The sequence below is a fragment of the Desmodus rotundus genome, chromosome 7 (genome assembly GCF_022682495.2).
Source record: "Desmodus rotundus isolate HL8 chromosome 7, HLdesRot8A.1, whole genome shotgun sequence".
In the NCBI taxonomy this organism is placed as follows: Eukaryota; Metazoa; Chordata; class Mammalia; order Chiroptera; family Phyllostomidae; genus Desmodus; species Desmodus rotundus.
In genome coordinates this window covers 73474953-73487152 of record NC_071393.1, presented here as the reverse complement: position 1 = coordinate 73487152, position 12200 = coordinate 73474953, and the positions used below count along the sequence as shown (strand labels likewise).

The following is a 12200-nucleotide window of genomic DNA, read 5'->3' as shown; positions in this document are numbered from 1 at the left end:
TAAGAACAGAAGAGGGAGAGAAGGAACCAGGAAGGGAAGGATGAATAAGGCCACTCATTCTTTGACTCATTAGCACCCTTGATGGAGTCTTTCACATGAACCCCATCATTTTACACCATGATTTTTAGACTTATTTAATTTCAAAGAGACACAGGAAGTGATATGAACATATTGAGCCTATTTGGAACATACTGACTTGATAATGCTGCTCTGTAGGCCAACTGGGTGTCCAACTTACCATTCTATCCACAAGTGAATAGTTTTGGGAAGTAATTTTGCTCTCATATCTTAATTAACTCTTTAGTGAGTACTCAAGACTGAATGCAATTGATGAAGTTTGGGAACATCTTGATTGTTAATCTTGTAGTTGGCTATAAGCTTCTTTAAGTGTTAGGTTCCTTCTGATGGTTAATTACTTCATAGCAATTGTAGTTTAACAATATGGTAGATTTATTTTGGGGTCCTTGCTCTGCTTATGCCTTCTTCTTTGGGAAATCCCCCTTACCCGCAATCCTGCCAACAGCTTGGACGTGGGTGGTCGTGTTCATGCCACGTGACCTTCACCACAGGTGAATACTTGACACTGACATTATCCGTTTATAATTTGGTCAGCGAGCAGCCAGGTTATCTTGCTTGAAAATTTGAGTTAATGGACTTGGAGACCATTGTCAGTTATTGGTGGGTGGCAGACTTTTAGGGTCATGTTGAATGAATACCAAAGTCAATTAATGCTACATATGCAAACTGAGGTTGTGAGACAGCAGAAAACATCAATAAGCAGAGAAAGGCGGTTTGCAGAGAGGAGGATGCATCAGACAGACAGCGGGTTAAGAGACCACAGGGACTCAGTGAGAGAATGATGAAGCACATGACTCTGGTTTCTGGTGGCTTTTCAGCTCCAAACCCAAAGGCCTATCCAAACTTCATTTCCTGCATGCTGGTATCCATGAGATGACTTCTTTGAGACTACAACATTCACCTCTACCTGAGATAGTTTTCCAGACAAGCAAAAGGTAAAGGATTCATTGCCTGCTTTATTTTGTTTTGTTTTTTTGAAGATAAGGATTTCTGTTCCTTATGGCTAAAAATCCTTGACTAAAATTGCTACGTAGGTGTTGCCAGCAGTGGCTGCAACAGAGAGTTGTAAACTTACATCTTAGTAATTAAACAAAGGGTGGGATCTTTTCTCCTTGCTTATTTTGAAGTAGAACTTGATGTCATTGAAAGCTATTTGTACTCTCGTTGTTAATCATTTAGGACATTCTGGCTTTTTACCCTTTCCTCACTTGTGATAACATTGGCTTTATAGGGTGGGTCTTTAGGAACTCAGCATTTGTGGGATAAAAAAAACCCACCCAACATTGCTTACATCAAAGGACAAGATTGCCTCTGCTCGTTCATGGTGGTGGACTTCCTGATTATCTGCACCAGAGACATAATCTGAATTGCTTTGTCAACAAACCCAGTGCCCGAATAACTGGAGATTTTTATGGCTGGGGAAACTCCGGATGCATAGCACAGGAGGGGAGGCAGGGGTGAGGGTGAGTACTCTGCAGTCTGTGATCTGTCTCCAGCAATTACAAGTTGCACTCCTCATCAGATTTAGCTCCTGCACCAAACTGGTATTTATCTGGGTGGAGAAGTGTAAACAGTAGGTACCCTGGGAATGGAGCTGGGGTTGTGTTTTTTTGTTTTTCTGAAATGAGCCAAAAGAGAGGGCACTGTGTAAGTTTGCAGAAGACACTAAGCTAGTCTGGGTAATAAAAGCCAAAGTTAAGTGAAATACTCTGCAGGAAGTGTTTTTATATCTGAGGGAATGGGCAGAAAAATGAATGTCAGTTGGGAAAAGGATATCTAGCGAATGGTAGAGGGAGAACTCGTTTAGAGGGAGAGGCTATGTACCTAGTAGTTAGGCCCATACGCTCCGGACCCAGACCTAGATTCAAGTCCCAGGTCCACCACATGGACAGGTTACTTAATTTCTTTGTTCATCTACAAAATGGAAATTAACAATAGTACCTGCCTCATAGGTTTGCCGTGACCATTAAAGGAATCGATACACGTAATACGCACCGCAGTAGGTGGTTAATAAATGCCAGTTATTACTGTTCTGTAAGACATCGCCTGAAGTGCCAACAAGACCAGCAAAGTGCAGGAGCAACAGTGCCACAAGTGTTCCGCATTATTTTCCTGATGAGAAAATCCAATACGTTTACTCCTTGCCTGTGGAATGTGTGTGTTTTGGCTAAAACAAGAAAGAAGACCCATAAAAAGGCTAAAGTGAAGATGGGAAGAGAGGGGCTTTCATATAAGGAGAGAAAATAGATTGGGCTTTGGTTTGGGAAAATGAAGGCTGAGATGCACTATGATGAATTTTATGAAAGACAGGAATAGCATGAATAATAACTTGTTTATGAACTATGGGAAAATTAGAACTGGCATGTAAGATGAATGCTTCGAGGTGACTGCTTGAACAGATGGTTACTTGACCGTGCTTGCACAATGTCCTTCAGTTTTGGAGCTCGCTAGCTCGGAGTTCCAAAGCAATCTGGGTAAAGAGAAAGTGTTATGGTCCTTTAACTATTAAGGGCAGTTAGAAATGTTTGTGATACAGCCCTAGTGTAGTTCAGTTCAGCCTGTGTGACTAACATATCAGTGGGGTGCTTAGCCATTTCAAAATGCTCCCAGCCTTCATGCATGTGACCTCACAGCAGTGACTGCCCGAGCTCACAGTGCAGGCAGGGCCCCGCAGGGAAGCCGGAGGTGAGCAAGATGACGCATGTTGTGGGTTCTGATCTGTGCTGCCACCCAGAAACACTGTAATTAAGTTAATTTAATTTTAGGTCTTCATATATTTGGTTCACTTTCACTTATAATGTTTTGAGTGAGACTGGAGAATCTTTTAGTTGCCTTTTGAGTTCAGGATTAGTATTGTAAAGAAATTAAAGAAACAAAGTTCACTTTTTGTTATGGTTTTCATAAATTCTACTCGGGTGATAGTCTAATGGCAATAGAACAGCTTATTCTTATATTTATTTTATTTTAAAGTAGTTATTCATAAAAATCCACTTAATAGCTAGAAGTGAGTTCAGAGATCATCTTCTTCACTTCCTCATTTCCTAGCTGAAGGGGAGAGGTTGCGAAGGTGAAGTGCACAAGCTGGCAAAGCTTGGACCAAAGCCCAGGCTGTTATCTGTGTTCTTTCCCATCAGGCCTCTTCCCCCACAGATCAGGGTGATGGTTGTGGAGCTTGCTTCTGCTCATACACAGACTCAGATGTGTTCGGCTTTATCGTGGAGCATCCAGGAGCAGGTTTACCGTGAGGCCAGTGAAGGCCTCTCCCTTTTTGTGTGTGCACACCAGTTTTTAATAGTTATTATTTAAGACATCACAGTTTCCACTTTATGATACAGCGCTTATACACTGCTTTATTTCCACTCCTTGTGCATGTATCCCGTATCCAAGTGTCAAGAATACCCGGTTATTTACTCTACAGCTGCTCAGCTTTTAAAGCTGCCATGGAATTTGCTACAAATTTGGGTACTTTATCTGGATCTGCTTTTGATGCCCAAAGATATAATTGGCTGTGAATTTCATTTTAATATTTCAGATTGTTACTTTTAAATTAATTTTTATTAAAAATTTGAATACATTTAAATTAATTTTATTTTTCTATTTTAAGTTCATTTTAATTTTAGTAATACAATAATTAAAGAAAAAGTTGTGATGAAATGTTTTAAAAAAATGGCAGTTCCTTCTTCCTATTCTTCCGCACCTCTCAGTTTGTTCTCGAGTCAACCACTTTTAATTCCTTTAGAACTCCCCCCCCAACTCTTTACCTCGGTATTGTTTCATAATAACTTGTGTTTTAATCGACCAGTTTTTATATCAATTTACAATGATATAAAATTTTATATTAATAATGGTGTTGTACTATTACATCAATCATATGTTGACTTCTTATGACAGTAGCTAACAATTTAACTTTGTTACTCTAAACATCCCTTTTCTCTCCTCTCATTCCCCCAAATTGGTTAAATCATAATTTTTGTTACCTCCATTATCACTAATCATATTTTGATTACTGTGTGAATACTATTTATAGCAAAAGCAAGTAGTATCCTATGGTATCCTTTGTTATACAACTTTTGTTTGTCCTAGAGTTAATGATTATCTTATTTTCTTTTGCTTAATTTTCTGTTATCTGAAATTCACCTTCCTTTTCATACAGCTTTTTGTTCAGAACTTTCATAGTTGCTTTTTTTTTTTTTTTTTTGCTTTTACTTAATTTTCTGTGTATCTAGCCAAATACATCAGCAGGACTGTCAACCAACTACCTTACTATTTGTGGAAGCCGTCAAACACATCAGATAATCTGCCAGTCTCACCCCCACCAGAGACCCCCTGCCATAAGTCTTTATCCTCTTGCTCCAGCATGGACTGTTTTCCCCTGGTGTCTGGACACTTCGCATGATAAGCTGTAGTGGGAATGTTTGGCGAGGATTACACTCAGCAGACCCTTTCTAAAGCCTAGGGAACTGTCCATTCATTATAAGCTATTTTACACAGGCAGGTTTGGAAGGGGTGTTTTAAGTACCCAGTGCCGTGCAAGGACTGCCTTCATTTTGTAGTTGACTAGGTTTGCATAGCAGGGTGAAGGGGGTGCCCCCAATACTGGATACAGTGCCACATCTGGATGCCTGAAATGTCTAGTGATTGAAAGTGAGACTTGTGAATATATAATTCAATTCCTATTTTTTGACAGGTATGTTAACCTTAGGGTGAATTATGTGAATTTTGAATCCCAGGTAATTATTAACTATATTCCCAGGCAATTTCTTGTTACTCTCAAACTCCTAATGATACTCGCCTCTATGAGAACTAGTTTTTGATTTATGGAAGTTAAATATAACTAAAAAACACATGATATATTTTAAACACGATACAAAATTTGTTTTACATATTATCTTTTTGTTAGCTGTATTAGAAGCATCTCACAGTAATGAGGAACTGACTTACCTGTTCCAGTAGCAGTGCCCCCCCCTCCCCAGGGCGTTACCGGTGCAGAATATCTGGTTAGTTCTCGCTGTGCACCACAGAGGCGGCCAATCGCATTGTTTTCCATTGTTGACGTAAAAATTAAGGCCATTGCAATTAATGTTTAAGTGTTCCGATGGGGACTTCCTGTTCTTTGATAATTCATTCCCCTGTAAAGGAGGACTAGTGTTTTTCCAGCCAATCCATGAGGTAAATCAGGGATGGTGCTGACTCTTCAGAGAAGGAATTTTTTTTCATTGTGATTCAACATATTTCAATCCCATTCATTCTTGAGATTGTTGCCATTCATTTGGCATGCTGTTCAGGTGAGTCCTTGTAGAACATAGCCTTACACTTTCATTTGATATTTTATTTCCTGAGAACATCTCTGAAAGAAAAAATGTTTTTAAATCCTTAAGATCTTTGTTGAAACACTCAGCGCCGATAGCCTTTACAAGCAGAGATTAACTGTGTTTGATCATATCCTTCTCCCAGAATGCACTGCTACTGCAATGCCCCTGGCCTCTGTCTAGACCTCTGGCTTTGAAGCAACTACACATCTCAGGATGCACCCCCCTTACCCCTACCCTTCCTTTTCTCTCTGCTGGAAGTTGTGGACAGACATAGGTTCATGAATGAATCCCTGTTGTTGTGATGAATCCCCAGGGACAGGTGTAGCCTGCGCTGTTTGCCTGAGATTTTTTTCCTTAAGGAATTGGGTGGTGATGGGGTTCACACCAAGGAGTAGGGGCAACAGAGAAGCATCTGCTGGAGACAGTGGCAGTATTCCTGGCTACTTATCAAAGATGCTGTTGCTCACTTCCCTGCCTGACGTTCCAGGATTTATAAAATGGAAGGTGTTTTCCTAATGTCTCCATTTCAGTTCAAGTTACTGATACGTGCAGAGAGTGTTAGTCGTTAATGTGGTGAAGTGATTCATTTCCGTCAGTGTTGTAGGACTTCTTCCTGGATTTGAGTAAGTAATTGATTCTAAACTTATTCTCTAGGGATGTTTTACATTTCTCATGCTATTTTGGATACCTTAAAATGAATGATTTTGCCATTTGAGTGTTTTGTGTAAGGAGTTTCTGGGCACTTGGATTTATATCGTGTTACTGGAAGCTTATCAGAAATGAGTGTTTACTCAGTCAATTGACTATGAAAACCTTTGGTTTGTTTCATCAGTTAGATTCGACATCACTTCTCTCTGAGGAACAGTTAAGGCATCTTCTGGATGAATGCACATTCAAACAAAAATCCACGGTTGGACTTTCTTCGGAAAAAGAACAGAAAGACGTTGAGAATATCGTACCTGAGTCTCCCCGGCTTTCCAGACCTATCCCTTCTGAGTTACTAATTGAGTCAGAAACAGAAGTCAAAAGCACCGAGACGGAGGACGCAAACGTGCCCGAGGCTGCAGACTGCGAAGCGTCTCCAGGCTACTATCTCAGCAAAGCCTTGTCTGGGCAGCACGTATCACAGGCTCTCGTCATCGAAGCTGAGGATATGAAAGGCCTCCAGTTTCCCGATGACGAGGTTATTAGTGACGCAAAGGACTATTTTATGTCGAAGACTCTCGGCATTGGAAGACTGAAAAGGCCTTCTTTTCTGGATGACCCGCTGTATGGCATCGATGTGAGCCTTTTATCTGAAGACCCACCTCTGACTCTCAGTTCTTCAGAAAAACCAGAAACAGGTAGGGCTTGGAGAATGTGTGTTTTGGTGAGTAATTCTTACTGCGTATCCCATATGAAGGCATTGTAGTTTAGAGAAAAGTAGGGGGTGGAGGCATGTGTGTGAGTCCCAGGTGGTGTCGATTCAGAGCATACGAACATAAGAACATATTTATCAGTGTTCGTAGGAGATCAAGGTTGTGTTTAGTAGTCTTATGAAACACATTATTCTTAATGGTAATCAATACATGTTCTTTTTAAAAACTGGGATCAAATTGTTATGTAACATTATGTAAGTTTCAGGTATACAATATTTTAATTTGATATTTGTATACACTGCAAAGTGATCACCACCAAAATTCCAGTTACCATCCTTCATTATACAACTGGCTCCTTCACTCATTTCCGCTTCCCCTAACCCCACGCCTTTGGCAACCGCCAGTCTGTTCTCTGTATCTGCGCTTGTTTCTGTTTTGTTTTATTTGTTCACTTGTTTGTTTTTTTAGATTTCACATATAAGTGAAATCATATGGTATTTGTTTTTCTCCATTTGGCTTATTTCACTTGGCATAATAACCTCAAGGTACAGCCAATGTTATTGCAAATGACAAGATTCTGTTCCTTTTTATGGCTGAGTAGTATTCTGTGTGTGTGTGTGTGTGTGTGTGTGTGGTGAGGGGTCAGGAGAAGGGTTAGCTTGGCTAAGGTAGGACTTTACTTCCATGTGAACGGAGGTGTATCTGTTGCTGAGTAGAACACGGAGTGAACTAGAATTTAAAGTGACTTAATGGAAACAAGCTTTGGTTGCTTAGCTCTAACCTTACAGGGCGTGCCTCTGATGGCACCAGACGGGCCCACTCTACGACTACGGTAACCCGTGGGAGTACGGAGCACGAGGATGGCGTGGATGTGAATATGTGAGCCACATTTTATTTTCTGTTTATGACATAAAAAACTTTAAGGAATATGTCCTACATTATCATTTTAATGTGTGGTAGCATATCTAAAGTTGAAGTTTTTCAAAATTTTACTAACTCCATTTACGATGATTAAAATAACTTGCTAATCAATTCTATTCTAAAAAACTAAATTGTATATTATATGTTCTCTACAAAAATGAAAACCAACACTGAATACTAAACCATTTTTCTTGGCACAAAGCCTTTTCGAGATGTAACTGATGAGGAGCTCCGTGTGTGCAGCCGTCCCGTTACACTCCGGCTCTTTCTCGGGAGGCGGATCCGCGTGAGTGCGGCTCAGGGTAGACTTCTGTGAGCAGGCAGAAAGGGAGGCCGCTTATTACTTTTCTCTCCCAGTAGCAAATACTATTAACATGTAGTTTTCTTTTCCTTGATGAACTTAGGTCTGTTCATCAAGTATTAAAATTCTGCTTCTAAAAGGCTGAGTCAGATAACACTTAAAAAATAGAGCCAAGCCTAATGGCAGTGAGGACCAATTTAAATTGTGGGATTGAAAAGTAAGGATTTGCTTCACAGTTATATTAAGTTTCAAATGTGAAATACATGATGTTTCATATTTGTGCGTTAAACTTAGTGGTAACTACTGCTGTTTGAGTTTCTGTGTACGAGGTCCAGTAAGTTCAGTGTTGTACTCACTCACTGTTGGGATTCTAGGGGGTCCACAGAGAGCATCTTCTCTTCCTCACCCAGATCAGCACCCACTGAGAGATAATAGATGGATTCCAGTGAATGGAGATCAAGGAGCTCAGCTTTTTTGCTACTGAAATGTGGGGATTCTTGGGACTTAGATAGGCAGCCAGACAGTCTTCCCAGTGCTGTGCCTTCCTAAATAAACGTACACACCCAGTCACTGGCAGAGGGGAAGAATCACGCCTCACCTGTGGAGACCTGTCCATGTAGAACCAGTAGTGTGGAGGAGCAAAGAAGCACCTTTGGGGTGGACTGCTGATTTCCTTAGAGGAAGGGGCTGAGCTGCCCAAACCCACCAATCAGATGACTGGCTCTACCTCCCATGGGAAGAGTGGAGGGGGTGGAGTTGGGCCGGAAGCTTCTCACAGTCAGTTCCTCCACAGGGAAGTGTGAGGGGCCTGGGAGTAAGTCTTCCTCGGTATCAGCCTTGGAGCCACCTTTGAGTGCACTGGAACTTCGGATAGAAAACACTTCAGGTCTGCGGTTAGTCTGCTCTTCCATCACATTATCTAATGCTCAATTGCTTTCTAGATAATAACAAAGGCATCTATGCATGTATAGTATTCTCTTTTTCCCACTGATCGTTTGAGCTAGTTATCAACAGAAATTTATATAATAAAGAGGAAAATATGAATAACAAATAGAAAAGGGCAGAAAGGGACACAAGTCAGTTATGTAGTAATGAAGAGAGGCAGAATGACACTGATTCTTCAGGGAAAACGAGAGTCTCCCTTAGGACTTGTTTAATGAATATTGGTCTTAAACATTTCTATAATAAATTCAGGAAATAATTCAGATAAGGTTGTTTTAAAAATAACCCCTTAAGTGAACATGAGGGAGACCAAATGTCTTGGTTTGCTTCGGCGTATCCTGGTTTTATCACTGAATGCTCTTCATCCCAGGGCCTCAGTCCCTGGCAAACTGGGATGGCTGGTCACTGTAAATGGAAACTGAGAATATAAAGCCATAGAGCAAATTAATTACCCAGAGGGCAAAGCTAGGGGAGGCCAGGCTAGTACCTAGATGAGCAGAGGGCTGTGTGGCTTGCCCATTCACCAGCACGTTCTAGCCCGCTGGTTAAGAGCATGGGCTCTGTGTGAGGTCCACCTGGGTTTGAATCCGTGCTCTGCTAGGAGCAGATGGTCTTAGGCAAGTTATTTAATCTCTATCCTCTACTCTGGCTTTCCTTGTTTAGAAGATAAGGTGGCTTCCATATTTACCTTATAGGGTTGTAATAAGGATCAATGAAAAAATTCACATAATGATTAATTAGATCAGTGACTGGACTTGGTTAGCTTACATAGTGTTTAACATTTAATCAGGAGATTTCCCATAAAAAGCCTGGATTTCTGACTTTTCTAACAAATCAGCATGTCCTTCCATCAGTGAGGGAAGCTGAGTAGCAGATGTTCCCTTGGAAGGGACATACATTCTCTAGGAAGACATGGTCCCCACCTTGACTTCATGTTCTCGGCCCTTTAGAACCCTGTGATTTCCATCCCATGTTGTAAGCCTTTGCTGCTTCGAAGGTGGTCCAGTTACTGGGGGCTCATTAGGTCCCACCTCAAACCTACTGAATCAGAACTTGCACTTTAATAGGTTCCCCTGGGGATACTACATGATGTTTGAGAAACACTGTTACATCCACAGAGCATTATTCCTAATCAGGATGAGTGTGGGGATCTTCTGGGGAGTTTTTTGCTTGTTTTATGCCTATGTCCAAGACTCCAGCGAGATTTATTGAAATCAGAGTCCCTGGTAGGGAGCGTTCAGACTGTCAAACTGATGCAAGCCGCAAGATTTTGCTCTGCATATTTGAGAAATATGGGTTTCAGTTTAGATGTAAGAAAGCTAATTGTTATGCTCTTGTCCTCAGAACAAGTTCCACAAAAATGGCAACTATACAATCTGAATATACTTTCTGTTGAAATTCTGCCCAGCAAATGTTCTATTTCATTGTAACTTGTTTGATGAAGCCAAGGGACACATGGATTGACTCTAGGGAAGGGTGTTGCAGCGGTTTGAAAGGGACTTGTGTGAGTCTGTGTCACTGCGTATACCACCTGAATCGTTTCAAAGAAACGAGATTGTTTCCAGAAGGTTTTCTTTGTTTCAGTATTGTCTTACTGATTGGCAGTGAAGCAGTGAGATTCTAAAAACAGTAACACTATTAGCTGACTTTTTTTTTTCCTTTAAAAATTTCTTGGCTTGCTCTTAGGAAAATACTTAACTCGTTGCTTTGATGGAGTTCTGTTACTCTGGACCAGTGTGTACCTTAAGGCTTCCTAGTTATTATTTGTTAAGTAACTCTCCCAAGGCTGCTAATTGCTCCTCAGATGGTCCTAGTAACTTAACCAACCCTCACCCAATTTACTTGATCAAATTATCAGAGCTGCCATGTTAGAAATTTTTAGTGTTAATTCATTTTTATATGACTCTGATATATAGTAATTTTTTGATGAATTTATCTTGTTTTTTAAACTAATTTTTAAATCCAGTTCTTCTTGGTGTAGACTTTTCATGTAAATTATTTGTTACTTATTTCCTCCACTTACTAAATATCACTTTATCATTTTGTTACTACTAGCAAGTGAACAATGGCAAATTGGAGAGTCTTGACATTTGATTGTAGTACTTGTCACTTTCAGTCACTGGGAACTTCTGATTCCATTGCTTCATTCACATTGGGTAGAACGAAAAGTTACAGGAGATCATGACTGTAGACTAGACCTACAGACCAGCAGTATTGTTACCACCTGGGATCTTGTTAGAAAAGCCAAATCCCAGGCCCTGCTCCACGTCTACTGTATCCAAGTCAGCATTTTAGCAAGATGCCCCAGCAGGTGATTTGTATGCATGTTGCATTGTGAGAAGCTCTGGACTGTATGATTTACTGACCACTCTACTTTAGGGTTGTAAAAACACTAGCAAATATGGTGGTGATGAAAATAATGTCCAAAGGCATCTTTTTCCCCATCAGCTCAATCCCTGCTTTTCTTCTTAAATTTCATTTTGATGAAGATACTACCTGTTCCGGATTGTCTTCCTGTGTCTGCAGCCAGTTCCTTTGTCCCTCCTTTGGCTAACCGTCCCTGTAGCTGCTGAGAGCAAGCACACTCTAGCTTGAATTCTCTACCCTTTCACGGTTAATATTTTATTTGGAGACACGTGTAGTGAGTACGGGATCATCTATGCTTTGTTTACTTTTGGTTTTTAGATTTTTCTACTTGATATCTGCCTCAAATCTGTCTGGCATTTAAGCTATTCTGAGTCCATCCCTTTGGCAGCACTTCCTAACCTCTGGCTGCACGGTAGAATCACTTGAGGAGATTTAAAACAGTAATGCTTTGGTCCCATCCCCGAGGAGTTAAATAAATTTCTAAGGGTTGGCTATAGGCACCAGCATTTTTAAAGTCAGTTTCTGGGGATGGGGTCTGCGTGGTTTTGTTGTGTAACCATGCTTTACCACTGCTGCTTCAGGGCGCCATCGCGTCTGTTTACCAAAGACATTGTGCCAGGGTACCAGGTGAGCAGGACACAGTCACAACTCTGAGTTATTTCAGAGTCTGTTGATGGAGGCAGGCGTGCCAGCTGACAATTGCAGTAGGCCGGGTCAAGTATATAAGGGTTTTCAGGAACAACTTTAAAGGACACATGGACAAAACCAAGGGGGCTAGAAACAGGAGAGGGAGGTGGGGGTGGCTGGGGTAGGGGGGCAATGCAGACAACAGTACTTGAACAACAATAAAATAAAAGAAATTAGGAAAAGTTAAAAAAAGAGTTTCAGGACAAAGTACATGGCAGCACTACAGAGGGAATG

General features: G+C 40.8%; 1 protein-coding gene across 4 annotated transcripts in view; it reads left to right on the top strand.

Annotated features, from left to right (window-relative positions):
* Positions 1–12200, top strand: part of FSIP1 (fibrous sheath interacting protein 1) — a 222511-nt gene that overhangs the window by 207346 nt on the left and 2965 nt on the right. For 3 of the 4 annotated variants that reach the window (XM_045202083.3, XM_045202081.3, XM_045202079.3), the window contains 2 exons: positions 6223–6733; positions 7537–7627. In XM_045202083.3, the coding sequence (XP_045058018.2) occupies positions 6223–6733; positions 7537–7627 (602 nt within the window). The remainder of the gene's footprint in view (positions 1–6222; positions 6734–7536; positions 7628–12200) is intronic. The other variant, XM_024567316.4, reaches the window with a different exon arrangement.